This window comes from Mytilus californianus, unplaced genomic scaffold (assembly GCF_021869535.1).
Source record: "Mytilus californianus isolate M0D057914Y unplaced genomic scaffold, xbMytCali1.0.p SCAF_9, whole genome shotgun sequence".
NCBI lineage: Eukaryota > Metazoa > Mollusca > Bivalvia > Mytilida > Mytilidae > Mytilus > Mytilus californianus.
In genome coordinates, this window is record NW_026262745.1 from 70,313,977 (window position 1) to 70,332,096 (window position 18,120).

Sequence of the window (18,120 nt, forward strand, 5' to 3'; positions counted from 1 at the left end):
TGGATTTTGGGTCCGCATTCAGGTCGAAAGGGTCCAAATTAAACTTAGTTTGATTTCATCAAAAATTCAATTATTGGGGTTCTTTGATATGCCGAATCTTATCGTGTATTGAGATGTTTAATTTTAGGTCCCGGTTTTAAATTGTTCAACATTAATGTCCAAAGGGTCCAACATTAAACTTTGTTTGATTTTAACAAAAATCTAATTCTTGATGTCCTTTGAAATGCTGAGCAAAACATGTATTTAGATTATTAACTTTTGAGCCAAGTTTTAATTTGCTCCAAATAGCGGTCCAAAAATAAGTTTTGTTTGATTTTAACAAATATTGAATATATGGGGATTCTTTGATATGCTGAATCTTATCGGGTATTTAGAATTTGGATTTCGGGCCGCGTTATAAAACTGGGCCACATTGAGGTCCAAAGGGTCCAAAATCAAACTTTGTTTGATTTCATCAAACATTTAATTATTGGGGTTCTTTTATATGCTGAATCTAACCATGTTTTTAGATTTTGGATATTAGACTATAATAGGTAAATGTCAAATTCTAAATCTTCAAGTTCTTAGACCACATTCATTCTGTGTCAGAAACCTATGCTGTGTAAAATATTTAATCACAATCCAAATTCAGAGCTGTATCAAACTTGAATGTTGTGTCCATACTAGCCCCAAATGTTCAGGGTTCGACCTCTGCGGTCGTATCAAGCTGCGTCCTGCGGAGCATTTTATTTTTAAATACATGCGGACTTATCTTTTTTATCAAAAGTTACTAGTTTGTATCATATATTGATTAGCTGAAGAACAATTTTTTTGATTTTTTTTTATCTAAGTTCCTTCAGTTTAATTTTATTGTGCATAAAGATTTACTTTTGATGAACCCTCGTTGAATTGACGTTGTCTTTTCAGTCAGCGTTGTTTCCTCACTTTTAAATTGTTAAACAGCTCGAATTTGAATTATGATTTTACATCTGTTTTGGTTGTTTACACAATTTTGTCAATATAACGGAATTACAAAAAATTGTCATACAAGTTGGAGGTTTAGTTCGATATAAAACCACGTTTAACCCACAGTTTTCTTCGGAAAATGGTTGTATCTAGTCAGGAATATAGCAGTTGGTTTTCACTTGTTCTGTTCGATTGATAGAGTTTGATTTGTCAGTTTTAATGGACTTCCCCTTTTTGAATTTCGCCTGGGGTTCAATATGTTTGTTATACTTTTTTAATGATTTAATATTATATGTTTTTTTTCACTACATGTGTCATAAAAGCTTCCATATCTTCCCCCCTTTTATAAAGATAATGTCCTAAATTTCATATCCTTCTTCTTGGGAAATTACTCAGCTCATATCATAGCTATTAATCTGCGTAAAAGCCATTCATTAAATTTTTGTGGAGCCTGCGACATTTATTTCGCAAAAAGAGACATAGCAAGTATAGATTCCGTCGTCGGCGTCGTCGGCGTCAACATTTAGGTTCAGTCTGTGGTTAAAGTCTTTTTTTAAACATCAATAACTTTGTCAAACCTTCATGGAATTGAATGAAATTTAGACTTAAACTTTTTTATGACCAAAAGACATTATCGAGAGCAAATATTTAAAAATATTTAATTTCATTTTCTTAAAAATGGTCTAAGTTTTTTTCTTTTGCAGTAAACAAGTAGATACAGTCTAGGGTAGAGTTGGTTTCAAATCAATTTCTTTGTCAAACCATCATAGAATTTAAAGAAACTTTGGTAGAAGCTCGTTTATGATTAAGAGATAATATCTGAAGCAAAATTTATAAAAGATGTATTTTATTTTTTCCCTTTCTTAATGATAAATGGACTTAGTTTTTTCACAGTAACAAACTTTGAAAATATATTGATTTCATATTTAGTATTTTACTTCTTGGACCGAAGCTAATCTTCAAGATCAATAAGCATCTAAATAGATGGTTTTTTTTAAATTCTGTGTTTAGGAATAAATGGACTCACTTTTTACAGTCAACAGTACACTTTAACACTGACAGCAGCAATCTCAGGCGAGACACAGAATTCCGAGAAACATTTTATTAATGTTTTATCTCTGGTCAGTTTTTGGAAATGACATTTTTTCTCGCCCCCTGAAGTGCTACCAACTAACAATTTATATTCATTAGTTAAGCTTCAGTTAATAGAAAAGGTGACTTCATATTTCCTGTCTACCACTGTTTCGCAGGCATCTGTAGTCCTTGTAGACTATGCCTAATAAATATTTTCAAAATTAGCTGAGATAATTTCTTAGGGGACATTTAGGATCATTTCAATATTGATAATACCGCATGTATTTTACTTTGTATTTACGTCCCTATAATAGCATAATACACTCCTTAAGGTAGATCTGGTGTCTTCTGTCAATTTGGATTGTAAAATAACTGAAAACAATCGGTCTAGATCTTTAAAGAAATGTGCGAATTTTTGAGAGATGAAAGTTATTCATTTGAAAGACATTTCATCTTAATGAAGGAAATTATGTGTTTTATCATATTTTTCGGTTGTTTTTTTTCAAAAAAAGAATAATTTTGTTTGTTACAATTTTTTTCAACTTTGCCATACAAGTGGAGATAATTCAGCTAATGTTACTTTTCTTAAGGAATGTGTAATGAATTTACCTGTTTTGTTTTGTATTTAGAAAACAAGTCCAGTGACCTAAATATTTTATTATATTGTTGTGAAAAAGAGCATGATATAAACTACATTTTGGCAAATTATTAAAAAAATCTATGGATTATGTAGACCCGCCATCTACCTTAAGGGCATACGATACAGTTACAGGGGAGGTAATGACGTTGCTAAGGTAAATGTTATTTTTTGCGACGCCAAACTGTGACATATTCTAAAATGATGCATTTTTCGACTGAATTTTGAAAACAAGTACATGGACCCCTTTAAAAAATACCACACATTTAGCCATATTATGTATGAAGATTATTTTATGAACAAATCACCGATGGATTTTTTTTAAATTAGATAATTATACAGCAAAAAATGCTTAAATCATGAAAATTCAATAAAAATGAATTATTTCCAAATAATTGTTACACAAATATATAGAACATTTATGTAAAGAAGATATCCCAGATGTTTTTAAAAAGATCCTCTTTTGTTTGTTTTTTTTAACAAAAAAGTTATGTATGTCTGTATGGATTGAAATGTCAAAGAAACCGAAATTTTTAGTAAATGTCTGAAACTTTCGACCCCATTTATCTCTTAAAGTAGCACATGAAGTTATATTTGTTTTATTGCATAATTAAATTGACTAGGTGAAAAATAGCTTGTATGCAAATATTCGTAAAAAATTCAACGTGGGATCAAAACTGTATCGTATGCCCTTAATTACCAGACAGATTATCCTCAATTGGTACAGGTTATTTAAGGTCGAATAAAATGTGTAAACTGTTGATATAGTATTCAGACGAGATCAATTTATTCTTCATTTAGTTCCCTCTGAAGATTTGTGGTAGATGTTCGTGAGAGAGAAAAAAAGGGTAATAGTCATATTTTGGTTGAATTAGCGCCTGAAATGAGTTTGCCAAAAAAACTGAAGACACTAAAATAAAACGGATAAAAGAAAAAAAAAACCCTAACAAACGCTAAATTCGTGCATTAATTTACTATAATTTAGAAGTAGACATGTAAGAGTGTGCATTATAATGGAATACAACTTAATTTTTAAGGTATTCAAAATGTGCATTTGAAATTTGATTGTAATAAACAAAAACTTCTGAATACATAGCAACAAGTCAATCATTATGAACAATTTTATATAATTTAACCAAAATAGTCTGTGTATACTTGTATATTAATTGGATAATTCCATCATTTATATAAACAAGGTTTAAAGCATCAAATGACATTATTGTTGAATAAGTATATAATTAAACCAAAAATATGTTTGTGTATCCTTGTATACTAGTTGGATAATTCCATCATTTATATAAACAAGGTTTAAAGCATCAAATGACACTATTGTTGAATAAGTATAAAATTAAATCAAAAATATATCAGTGTAAACTTGTATACTAAGATGTTGAACTACACTTTGTTCCACTTAAAATGGTATTTCTCTAAATTACCTTATTCCAAATGTCTGAAATATACTTATTAAACGCATGAACCAGTGACCTATAACTAGTATAACAATAAAATCCAAAATTGCAGAATTCAAATACAGTATGAATAATTTTGCCAATAATTAATTAACAAAAAAATAACAACTTATATCCCTACCCCAAAATAATGATTGTTTCTTTTTGTTTCATTATCATATTACAAATTTCGTAGAACACTTAGTTGTGGTAGTATTTCATGTTTAATCATGATTTCGAATGTGTGTCTATGTTGACATGAATTATCAGTGATATGGTTATAATTATAAATTAACTGTTCACAAATCTTTGAATATTTAGAAATACTAAGTATTGTTTACCCCAGGATTACCATAGCTGTATTTGGCAAAACCTTTTGGAATTTTGGTCCTCGATGCTCATCAACTGCGAACTTTATCTAGCCAATTTAAACTTTTTGTTTTATTTCGAGCGTCACTGATGTGTCTTTTGTAGACGAAACGAGCATCTGGTGTACAAAATGTTAAGCCGGATATCTATGATAATTTTTGTATCATATATTCATGTATCAACCTTATATTGGATACACCATTTACATATTTTATAACTGTTCTATATAAATCCTTTTGTAATACTATAGTTGCTATGTATGCAGTTTTTGCTAGATAAATGTACAACATATATAGTGTGAAGACATACTTGTGAAATCATGATCTTATTTATGCAAAAGAGGTATGATAAGCGCCTTTATTTGCAAGGACTTTCAAGATCATGTTAACTTTATTGAAAAATCAACAGATTGTATGTAATAGGCTAGACACTTAAGTGCAGAAAAAAGTCACTTGTGATGTTACTAAGACGTCCTAAACATGTCGAATTTGACATATTTGACCAAAAAAGGTAATTTGTCACATTATATTTCATAAAAATAGATATGAGCCTCGAGTTTATCCAAAAAGATATTTTACACGCATAAACCTATTTACAAAATATACTTTGTAGTAAAGTATCTTTTTGTGTAAAATCTTGGCTCATATTCAAATATTAATCACAAGATTTCAAAATGACAAAAACAGTTTTTGCAGTGTTGCCTTTTCATAATTTTCCTTTATTCATATGCTTTAAAGAAACCTTTTTATTTTTGGTAGAACACTCTAGTCTTACGAATTGGAAATACCAGTCTTCATATGCCTAATTATTTATATAAACAGTATGCGATATTTATAAACATGATATTTATGCAAAACATATAGCTAACATTTATTTCTTTACGGAGTTATTTTGTCAATTTCTGCATTTAAACTAATATTTCGGCAAAGTCAAGGCATAATTATCCTTATTCCTGTGAACTAAATACGGAAATAGAAATATATAAGGCTGTACAGAAATTAAATTCTATGAATATATATATATATATATATATTGGCTGCATCTATCCAAAAAAACTTGAAGTAAAGATATACCACAGACACGGTTAAGTCTCTTCATATCTTGACTTACATCTGGAAATTGACAAAAAGGATAGGTTGAGAACACACTTTGCACAAACAGAGATTTTTCTAATTTTCCAATTGTAAAATTTCCATTTCTGTGTAGCAATATTCCAGCAGCGCCTACATATACAGTATTTATCACCAAGTTGATAAGATATTATAGGGTTTTGTTTCCAATCATTATTTCCTTGATTGAGAGTTACAGCTTACAAGGAAGCTATTTTTGTCAAAGGTTCCAACTAGTGAAGTTAGAGTTATCCCTTCGAAATGTTTACGAACACTATCATGATTTTGACCGATACGAAATATTTGTTTAACATATGAACTTGAATATCATCCACAATCCCGTCTTATTTTTGGATTGTGATATCAACAAAAGCAACTTCTAACAAGACTTTAACTCGCTGACCTGTTTGAACAACACAACGGATACCATACACACGAGGAAAAGAGGCCACTCACCATTCCGGAGCACCTTATTTCATCCCAAGTATTTGGTGTGTTCGTGTTATTAAGTCTTTAGTTTTTCTTACTTTCTTTACAAATTGTTTTAATAATTTTTGGCCATGGTACATGTATTGTCAGTTATTATTGGACTTGGGTATTTTGATTGAGCCCTTTGTATCTTCTCTCTCTAGTTGTTACATAATTCAGAGTTATTAATATTTAAAATCATTGTCGAATTAAACTTATAGAACTGCGCCCTTAAAGTACAGAAAGAACACACACATATATTACATATCGTTGGAAAGAGAAAAATGTGTACAATCAGAAAAGTTTGGTTGTAAAAACTCAAAATGGTAACATATATCAGAAATTTAAACATGAGAAAAACAGATGGTATTTTCTAAGTTATATTCATTAAAATGCTATTTCATCACCAGCACAAATTGCAAAGGATGTCAAAACGACAAGATTGACTATTCGTGTGAAGAGCTGCCTTTTAAAAATGGTGTTAATGTTGAACGTTTCGATTTTTGTTCCATCAATGTAGATTGGACCTTATTCTTTTCACGCCGATTATCTTTACCACGGCGAGCTCTATTCAGCACAACATATAACGAAATAAATTTCTAATCCGTAATACACCAGTTTTTCAAAATATTTCAGTTATTTTGTACCTTAAAAAAAACAAAATTAAGGCAGTTAAACCGCGTTTTTCTATTCTGCATCCGAAAGGATGTGTCTTGAAATATTAGTGTAGGTTAAAGAAAAATAAGTTTCGGGCACTTACAAAATCGACAGATCAGTTTATTATCCCCCCAATCGTCCAAATAAAAATAATTGTCAATCGAAACGTTGCAGAGTTGTGGCTCGTTTGTTTAACCTATTGTTTAAGTGTAATACAAAATCAGTTTTATGCCATGGACATTCTCTTGGCAGCATTATCCTAATAAAAATCGGTAGTCTCACCAAACTTTTGGGAAAATATTTCCCTCATGCAAAGCTCTGATTTCTTGTCCAGATGTTGTTATACTTTAGGTCATTTTTGTTTTGATCTGACCTTTCAACGTTTTTATTAGGTTTTGGATTTTCAAATATTCGGTCTCAAGCATCACTGAAGAGACGTTTATTGTCGAAATGCGGATCTGGTGCATAAAATATTGGTCGTTTCATGTTAATAGAGAAGTTATTGATTAGAACGTTGATTTTCTAATGTTGTAATTTGACAATCGGTCAAGTCCATCATATAACTTGTCTTCGAAGAGCAACATACATTAGCTCTGAACGTTTAAGATAAGGATAGACAGTAAAAAAAGTAACACTAGGAAATAATTTACAAAAAATCTTAGCTAGACGTCAATCTCTTCTTTATTGTTTTCGGAACTGCTACGCATATAAGTACTGCAGCATGCTTCATTTCCTTGACACGGACAAAGTTCTGTGCAAGGCAAATTTTGTTCAGAGCAAACACAACCTTTTGAGCACAAAAAGAATTACCTTTGCAGGTACAAAGTAAATCTTACAACTAATAACCGAGGATATTAATGTTGCTCTTTTCAAAGTGATAGTTATCCTTCCAAGCTACAGTCGTAAGGAAACTATTGTGGTGGCTGTGATATGTGTCAAGAAGTCTAAAATACCGGACTGCAACCAATCTCTTAGGAGTTTGAACAAGCTAGAATCTTTCTATAAGTTTGTTCAGATCAGCTTGATAAAATTTAGCCGTCCGTTTCTTGTCATATTGTATCAAATGTTCTGTTGACAGCAACATTCTTCAATGTCACCGTTTGAAAGATGGTCTGAATCATTGAAGTTATCAACATTATCTTTTAAACTTCGCAAATTACAAACATTGACGATATGTTGTCACCATCAACAGCAGAAAAAAATTTGCACATGAAAAGTCTTCACACACTACATATTTTATGTGCAGGGAAGAATCTACATCCATCTTTATTGCTGGTTATTGTTCCTGTTTGGAAGCACAGTTCTTCAGTATTTTTCATTAACGAAAAGAAATGCACACATAGACACATAGAATCTGTATGTGGCGACTTTATACCGATACGACCCTTTTGTTTGCTTTCCAAACTAGATTTTAGTAAACAATGTATTAAGAAAGATTCGCGTTTCTGCAATGTCTGCAACCTCAGCAGAAAAAAAAAAACAATAATTCTCGATAGATAAAGTTTATTCTCATTTGAAGTCAGCACATGGGACAGGGCATGATGACGAATTGTAAAATCATACAGGAACTTAAGAAGAGGTGTGACGCTCAAAATATTTATCCCGATTGGTAGAACTCGACCTTCTATTACCAGAATATCTTTTTGCTCGAATTTACATCAGGTCATCGGTCTCTTTTGACAGATTTAAAAGACAGTTCGGTGTCGTATCTGTCCACAACATTTGAAGTGCATGATTTCTAATTCTGAATAAAATGTTGAGCCAAGTCTCAAAAAATGTTAAGTGCCTTAACATTTAAAGACAGTACCAAGGCCATTCCGTTCCTGATAAGTACGGTACTGATAACCAACAAATGAATTCGAAAAGCAATGCATGCATCTTATTCAAAGAAGCACACAACGAAGTTTCATTGGGAAGAGGATAATCGTCAGGGGTAATTATAAGATTATCAATATCGGGCCTAAGAGCTCTAGTGAAATAATAAAGTGTTAATAACTGCTTCTCATTTAATGTATCCGTGACCACCTCAGTGGTTTCGTGGAAGCGTGTTCGTCTCTAATGCAGGTTATGGGTGCAAGCCGGGTAAAAACAACAACTTTAGAATTGTTACTTGCTCCTTATCCTCGGAGTCAGAATGATGTGTCCCGGTAGGATACCATGTCGTCCTACGGACTGTTACCTTGTAAACTAGCACGTTAAAAACCCGCTCAGCTTCCATAATAACTAGATAGTTTGCCATTAAGTTTGACAAACGGGTAGGTATTTGAGACATTCTTGGGCAAAAGTAATCGGTAAGTTGAGAGTGACAGAAGAAAGACTTATGAGCAAGTTTATGCTTAAATTTCACTGTATCTGTATTGCCTGATTGCACAGGTGTTGGTTTCAATAAACACTTGTTGTTATGGAATGATGATTCGTAGCACACTTTTATAGAAAAGATATTTGCACTCGCGATTATATTTACCATGGATATAAGAGAGGCAAAAGATACCAAAGGGACATTCAAACTCATGAGTCGAAAAAAAAACTGACAACGTCATGGCTAAAAAAGAAAAAGACCAACAGAGAAACAACAGTTCAAAAGGACAACATGGGAAACTAAAGACTGAGCAACACGAACCCCACCAAAAACTTGGGGTGATCTCAGGTGCTCCGGAAGGGTAAGCAGATCCTTTTTCACATCTGACACCCGTCGTGTTGCTCATGTTAGTACAAAACCGGTGATAAGTCTAATTCGGTAGGTCACATTCCGGGAAAAGGGACGGGATTGTAGTTCGACAATTGGAACATATCCGTTGTCATCTGTGAAACAGATATTCCATAACGGTCAACCAACACATGATTGCGTCCGTAAAATTTACGAAGGATGATTTCAACTTCACCAGATGGAACTCTTAGTTTAATAGCTTCCTTGTGAGCAGCAATCTTCTATCAAGGAAATCATAATATGAAATACAATCCCTGGAATATCGTATCAACTGAGGGATATATACTCCATACGCCGGCGCTGCTGGAATGTTGCTACATAGAAATGGAAAGTTCACAATTGGGAAGATGGTATCATCTCTTTTGTCGTAAAGTTTTGTTTTTCTTTGTCAATTTATAGATGTAAGTCAAGATATGAAACAGATTTAAAGAGTAACTAAAACGCTTAAAGTAAGTTATTTTCATTTTATAGTACTAAATAAACTTTTAAAACGCAAAAAACCCGATGAAATTTGGTCAATTAATAACGGAGAAAATAGCGAGTGAAGTTGGATTATTTTTTACCTGTGGGAAATCCAATCAGTGCTATTTCCGGAAACAGGGTTTCCTCGCTGAGTGACCCCGATCGACCGGAAATGACATACAGTGCGGGCTACTTTTGAACTTGTTTACATTGACCAGAAGGAATATATTATGGATGAAAACAGCAATGCTAGTGATTTATCGCTGACATTTCAAAGCTCATAATTTGAAGCATTGAAGAAGTTGACCGGCCAATTGTTGCAGAAGAAGATATTCAACCATATCAGTTTGAGCCAGAACTTTCTGATGGTAACAGCGACGATGGTAGAGACTTTGCATCACTGGATGGGGACGACGATATGGAACATAGATTAGGAAATACAAACTGGTAAGTGCATATTTGAACAATATAATTTGTAAAAGATTATTGGCTAAGACTTGCTACAAAAATACCCGAGATTATAGCAAGATATGAGTGAAAATTAATAAAAAAAGGGTATATAATAAATTTTTCACCTAAGTCCAAGTTCAGCCATATTTTAACTTAAAAAATACTGTATATGTGTTTTTTCGCCTCTTTTTGTTGCTTTATTTTCATTTCTTTTTTGTATGCTTTATTTAGATTGGCAAATAACATGTTATTTATATATTGAGCAAACAGCTTTCACTTAAAAAGCTATGTACATAAATTTGTAGGAAAGGTCTCATTTGTCAAATAAGCATGGCTTTATTGACAGCATTTTGAATTGTTTTATCAGACTTTTTCTGAGATGGCCTTCAATATTCTGACTGGCTAAAACTTTGATAATTTATATTCTTCGTTGGGCAAATGAGCATTACTGAAAAACACATTTGTCACTGTATAAGTCTTTACTCTGTAAAACAATTTGTCATCTAGTCTTTTGGTATATTTATCCTCCTAAATTGAATCATTTTTTACCGTTCAAAAATTTCTTACCAAAAAGTATAGAAACTGGTCATTGCTGTTGAGCATACGCTTTTTTGCTTTTTTAATTTATCCTATCAGTATTTAAATCCTTCAGTTAACTGTTTTCATACCGCATGTGCTTTCTGTTTCTCAAATTTGAAAATTGAACTTTCAGGTGTGACTGTGGAAATTGTGAGTCTATGCCAAAAGCAGAGGAATGCATTTGCTGCCACGAATTAAGCAGAGTTACCGAAAAAATGGAGGAGCTACCCACACCAGTATCATGCATAACAGAGCATCCTGGATTTGAACCAGTGTGCCTTAACCAGTATGTTCTGGAAACTGCATACTTCCAATACTGACAGCAGTAAGGAGAAATACAAGTAACAACTGAAGAGTAAGTTATTTATAATTTATTAGCACCTTAAATTTTCTTTATCAATGTATTAAAAACTTTTATTACATACAAAAAACATTTATACATTATGGCATGAACAGGCAGACATGTGCTAAACAAAGATGTAGAAGCAATCAAACAACACATATTTTATGAAATGTGCAGTTATAATTTAAATGTTATTAAACCATGTTTAACAGATCAACATATGAAAAACAAAAATAATATCCAAAAAATAAAATCGCATTAAAACATGTGTTTGATGAACAATTAAATAGTTGTCTAAAAACAAAGTGAGAAATAATAAATCAGATTTTCTTTATAAAAAAAGTTATGATTATTGCTTATTTTAAGGAGGAACCGTTATACAGCCTATCGTCAGTTAGCAAGATGGTGTTGGGGCTACCTTGGAAAGTCTGTACGTGTTCATCTCCCAGCTTGTGCCACCCATGCAATAAGGAACAAGTTCCCGTCAAACCAATACAAAGGTTTTGAAGGAGCATAAACATTGATAGACTATTTACATGATTTACAACAATTAATATGTACAAATTATTCATTATTTATTACAACCATAAATGTCATATAAACATTTTAAGCACTTTTATCTTTATTAACAATAATGTCTACATTTCTGCCTTCCTGAATCTTGATTTCATAGCTTGTATGGCATCAGTTTTCTGTGGTCGTGTGAAAGCTGCACCCAGTGGTCTTGGTGTTGGCATTGGTACATCTGATGAATTGCGAATAGTTGTTACATCAACTATTTTCCCAACAGCTCTCATCAGTGTGTTAACGTATCCTGAAAGATAATAAAGTATTTTTGGCTACTAAATGAAAATATGATTCAGAAAGAATTATCACAATATACAAGTGCATATCACATATGTGTTAAATTATCAAATGAAAACATACAATAAAATTAATGTTTTAAATATTTTTTCACAGAAATGAAATATATGTCACTAAGTCAGCAACCCAATGACAAAAAGAAAAAAAGAATTTCCAATAGTCACATCTAGGATACATGTACAATACACAGTCTGAAGAATAGAATGGTTTTAAGCAATATATACGTCTGACACATATTAGTTTTTCCCACTATAAATTAAACACTTAAAAAAGATTTGCGGTTATCTTCTCAGGGAGAATGCTGGTTAGATAGCAGTGTTAAATTTGTGGATTGTCACACAATTTTTCTATAACATCTCAAATTGAAAACTTACGGAATGACTGATTGATCTTTTTTTCCCTTGTGATATAGCCGCCACTCTTGTACTTTGGAAAGTGTATGCTATATCTTGCTACTCCATCTTTTGTAACTGCTTGTGGTCTGCCTGAGTTCTCGTTGAAATGCAGTGCAGCAAGAAGCAGTCTGCAATATAAGAAAATAAATTTCAACGTTTGATATAAGAAGTAACAAGGGTTACAAGATTTGGTTTAATACCCGGCTTTGAGACTCATTTAACATTATTGAACAAATGTTTAAAAAATAACTGACATGGTGTAAAATTAAGTGTTTCTGTCCCTCTCCATGAGAAAATTATCTGAAGAAGTGTGCTTTATTTAACTTCTATAAGTTAACAAATCCTTATTGAATTCTTAACTTATTTACCTGCAGTGCATCCCATGAAAGGAGAAACCAACCATCTTTGGTGCGAAGTTGTTTATGGTTGAATTAAAGGCTTCAACATCTGAAGTCTGGTGAAGAGGTGACAGCTTTTTAACGGATGTTTTTAGTCGTGTGGCTGTCAACAGCTCTTCCGTCTTAACACAAGCTTTGGTTCCTGAAATAAAAATTAGTAAAAGTAAAATACTATAAAGAAAGAAATTTTATTTTGTCCCCCCCCTCTTTTTTGTTATAAAAAGCTTTGGCATGTACTTAAATCATTGATCATCAAAACAATAGTTTAAAATTATAATATCATTTTAATTTTTTGTACACATGTCAAATGTAGTTTTTTCATTTTATAATTGAGAAATGTTTTGCTGTAATTTTAATGGGATTATTTTTAAATTGGTCTACATTAAGGTCCAAAGGGTCCAGAATTATACTTAGTTTGATTTTAACAAAAAATGAATTCTTGGGGTTCTTTGATATGCTGAATCTAAACATGTGTTTAGATTTTTCATTAAGGGCCCAGTTTTTCTGCGATATCAAAGAAAAACTGGCAGGTGCCTAAACATTGTTCATTTTTATAAAATTTGCAATTTATGTATTAAAAATTAATTTCAACCAAATAATATATAAACATGATAAATTTTTTTTCGTTTAACAGCACCCCTTCTAGTCCATGGTTGCATATTAGAGTCCTTAGCTGTGTTTAGACGTACCGTCTCTTTAGAATCTTTACTCTCTTCAGTTGGTGTATTATATAATAGTTCCTGAAGTACCTGAAAAAAAGATAGATAATGAAAATCTAGCTCATAATGCCACATTTATTACTTATGGCTAGAATTACTTAGTACTTACTTACTAAATCCTCTTCATGTTCTTGAACACATAAGGCATCAACAAATGAGGTTTAAATAAATAGGTTTATTGTTTATGTAGTGATAAGCCATTAGATTTTTGGGAAACTATACTTTTGCTATGTCTTTAAAAAGGGGATGTTGAAATTTTAGAATTGTCAGTGCTTACCAATTTGAAATAATAATTTAAATCTAGAAATTGGGAATTCTGGTAATTACTATAATATTATAGCCAATAAATTTCAATAAATGACCCCCATATACATATATATAAAAAAAATGAAAATGAAATTATAGATATTTTTGAAAGGTGTGTATAACGTAAATACAAATGGAAGACCATCTTATAGGAATAAAAAGCAAACACTAATTTTTTAAACAAGCAAATATAAGACACAATATTAATTGGTAGTTTCAAAACAGATGTTTTACAAATAGTGAAATAAGTTACTGAATAGTAATATAGATTTCGATGTAGAATTGTAATGTGTTTTTTTTTATTTATTGAACTGACAGATTCACAAAATTTCAGAATTTTCTTATAAAAATATAATAAATTTCTTACTTTAATCATAGACATATATATAGAGAGAGGGATAAGTAATTTCTTACAATCCTTGTTGTAATAAAAAAAATATGTAGATAATCATTGGAGAAACTGCACTGTACACCTAAAACTTTAATAAAAGATTTTGATGGATTTTAATAAAAAAAAATTATTCAACTTATAAAATAATTCCCACATTTGTAGAGTTATAATTTGGCTAATATTGGTTATGGGACTTTATGCTCTTTGTGTAATTTGAATTATAATATAAGTCAAAACTGGTTTTCATAACACCTTTCAAATGATTTTGTTATATTGAATTACTCAACAGGTGGTAGGTGCATGGCCAAGTTGTTATTTACCTGATTGGATGGATTAAAACTTGTGTTTGATCTTTATTACTAGATAACAGGGTGTTAATTAATAGGTGTTAAAACTTTAACTGTTTTAATTACCGGGATTAGAGGTGATAAATATCCATCCACATGTTTGCTAATTTGTTTTATATCATGCACTAGTTTTAATTTTCACAGGTGTTTAATACTATTTAGGGGGAACATAAAACTTCTTGCACGATTTGAAGTGTCATATATATATATATTTTTTATAAATAATGAATAAATAAATACATATTCTTTTAATAAATAATTAGACATTCAAACTTTGCTTTTGCTTTACATTGCCTAATGAAATAGAATGTCTTTAAACAAAAAAAGCTACATTTTTACCCAAATTATTTTCTGCATTATCAGAATTATGATCATGGACATGTTATATAAATAGAGAGATAGTTATATCATGGAAGTACATGTATTGTTCTATATTGTATTATTTTACCATAGTTAGGAGACTCTTAATATTTGAAATTATTATGGTTACAAATGAATACCTTTTATGCTCATAGAAAGAGAAAAAAATTCAGAGGGACATAGGGCCAGAATAACTTTTATGGAGCTACACATTTGGCTATAATCGCCTCTTACTGTACCACAACTTATGTTAGCTTGTTGGCTACATGTTTTCAAAGTCATGCCTGTCAAGGCTCTGCATTTGTTATAAGCGGCCTTTATTCTATGACTTAACAGTAGCAACAATGACATTGACGATACGACGGATGCAGCAAGTAATGTCTTTATTCATTGTTAAGTCTGTATTCTATTTTCTGTGGCTTATCGATAATGATTCATGTACCTTGTTTAGCTAGTTGATTCTTGTTTAGGTGTTCCTCATGATTAAGTAAACTGTGACTTTGTTAGAACTCCTCTTTTTAAAAGGTGTTCTCTGGTATTCTTTTATACCCTGCATTTGTAGCTCTCTTGTTTAGGTGTTCTTTGGTATTCTTTTATACCCTGTATTTGTAGCTCTCTTGTTTAGGTGTTGTCTGGTATTCTTTTATACCCTGTATTTGTAACTTATTTCTTAACATACTCCTACAGTGTTGACAACCTTGACAATTAACGTGACCTTCAGACTTGGACATTGCTATAAGATTGAAACAGACAATCCAGTATAACCAAATAGTATATCAATGAGTTGGCTATTGACAACAAGATTATTTAATTTCTATTTTTATTAACAAAATATATAAATAATTTGGCCCTTGGGAGTCAAGTACTCAGCAAAGGGAAATTTAGCTCCAGGCCCTGTCGACGACACTTGGTATAGATGGATCAAGCCCCATAGAGCGGGCCCCCTCTTAGGCAGTCAGTGGGCCCCCACTTTTGAAAATTTCTGGATCCGCCACTGCACAATGACATTATAAAAATGCATACATTTTCAAACATGTGCATATATACACATAAATTTGATGAACATGTATATATAAAGACATATACATGGTATATAAAAACAAATAAGATTAGACACGTTAGAATTTTTTTTTTAGAAGTATTTTGATGCAGACCGTCACTATATCATGTATACTGGTCATGCTGGTTGCCCATTTTTCACAAAAGTAGAAATACATAAAGTTATATATATTCAAATCGCAAGTTAAAGTCCTCTTATATATATATGAACAAATTTAGGCAAAATATGAATCACAACCCTCCATCCAAGACACAATGTAATAAAAGTGAGCAAACATAGGTTAAGTCTTTATTCAATTAAACTTTTATAATTCTATTATGGCACCAAATGCACATCAGCTGTTTAACGAAAAGAATTATGACGCTTTATATTACTTCTGAAGTCTCTAGGTATTCAAACTCATGATAGTAATGCCAAGTCAAACTTATTCACATAAAGTCAGGTACTCACATGTAACAACGGATATTACTTGGCCCAGTAGCTAGAACTTAGGTACTCGAATGAAAATACGGATATATTTAGATTGAAATCTGATGTTGTACAGTTTTTGAAATCGTTTTAAATAAAGGAATATATCTCCCTCACTCAACGGTCTGATTCCTTGTCCAGGTTCGGCTATACTTTACGTCCGTTTTGTTTTGATCAGCCCTGCCAACTTTTTTCTATTAGGTTTTCGGATTTTCAGATATTTTGGTCTCGAGCATCACTGTGGAGACGTTAATTGTCGAAATGTGCATCTAGTGCATACAAATTTGTACCGTTAATGTTATGACATCTTTTCAGTTTTCTATTATAATATACATAAAATGAAAGGGATATTTGTATCACTGTGTATAATGTCGATATGCACGTTGTTTGTTTTTTGGTATTCTGTTTTCATCTACATACATATAAATTGAGAAACTCCATATTTAATGAAATAATGGTATGTACAAGAGAGAAAACTAAATAATTGATTAAGACCTGCTTCTAGAAATTTCATCACGGTTCAAACCGGCAAATCAACTAAACAATTTTAACAATATGTAACATTTAAAATTAGGTTAAATATATTAAAATGCACTGTAAATATCTGTTATAAATATGATCTTTGTAATGATGATAGTTGAATGATCATACACAAGAAATGCATCATTTTCGTTTTAATTATTTATTTAACATATTTAACATAAACCACATCCGGAAGGCGATGACCCATGAAAATGAGTCAGGAAATGATCACATCCTGAAACCGAAGGAAGTTCAGATATTAAGTACATGTACTTCTGCAATGTCATGACGCGGCTAAAATGTGTTACACACTGTGTCTATATATTTATGAATGCGGAAGCAAGTTGAATGACCTCTCTGATCGGTTTATGGTACTAGACTCAGATTAATGATTTGTTGTAAAATATATATGTAGATAGCGAAGAATGCCAGAATAAATGAAGATTTGATTAATAATGATTACTAAGTAGATGTACAATTAATAAGGAGAGCATACGATACGAGATATGTCGTAGTAATGTTATATAATTAGACATTGGCCACTTTTGATTTCATTTCCGAAAGTCAATTCACGATCATTCCATTTCATTTCCAATTATGTTATCCAATGAACTTGCACTACTAGTCTATTCTAGTAAGAATGTTCCCCACTAGGTCGGCATGTACTAAAACGTTGAGTGGAGTGGAGTAGAGTGGAGTAATGGAGTGTTGGAGTGTTAGAGTATTGTAGTGTTGGAGTGGAGTCATGGAGTGAAAACATGGGAGTTAGGAAATGGAGTGGAGTGGAGTAAAGGATTTTGGTTAAATATTGAACGAATCACACTTCATATCAAATTAAATTGTTAACGAATTGAAATAAAAATCTCAAATGAATTGTTTTTTTTTTTTCTTTTTTTTTTAAATTGCAGAAAACGATGATTTTTTATATTATTTCATTTGTCATATTTGATTATTCAACAAAGTTGGATAATGTTTTCGGTAGCATTTTATGACAGCTCAGTTGGAGGTGTGATAATGTTGTATATCTAGTAATTATTTTACT

General features: G+C 31.6%; 1 protein-coding gene and 1 long non-coding RNA gene across 2 annotated transcripts in view; one reads left to right on the plus strand and one right to left on the minus strand.

Annotated features, from left to right (window-relative positions):
* The window catches only part of LOC127715199 (uncharacterized), a 507,760-nt gene extending 502,213 nt beyond the window's left edge, over window positions 1-5,547 (minus strand). The window contains exon 1 of the long non-coding RNA XR_007988219.1: window positions 689-5,547. This is a non-coding gene — a long non-coding RNA (uncharacterized LOC127715199). The remainder of the gene's footprint in view (window positions 1-688) is intronic.
* Window positions 5,548-8,575: 3,028 nt separating this feature from the next.
* Window positions 8,576-11,277, plus strand: LOC127713966 (uncharacterized). Its single transcript, XM_052219915.1, has 3 exons — window positions 8,576-8,640; window positions 10,168-10,323; window positions 11,039-11,277. Exons 1-3 carry the CDS (start codon window positions 8,576-8,578, stop codon window positions 11,223-11,225), a joined length of 408 nt encoding a protein of 135 aa, XP_052075875.1. The 3' UTR covers window positions 11,226-11,277.
* The last annotated feature ends 6,843 nt before the right edge of the window (window positions 11,278-18,120 follow it).

Coding starts and splice junctions, on each gene's coding strand:
- LOC127713966 (XM_052219915.1), top strand. CDS start 8,576: ATGCATGCATCTTATTCAAAGAAGCACACAACGAAGTTTCATTGGGAA. Junction 8,641..10,167: donor GAAGAGGATAATCGTCAGGG/GTAATTATAAGA, acceptor CATAATTTGAAG/CATTGAAGAAGTTGACCGGC. Junction 10,324..11,038: donor AGATTAGGAAATACAAACTG/GTAAGTGCATAT, acceptor TTGAACTTTCAG/GTGTGACTGTGGAAATTGTG.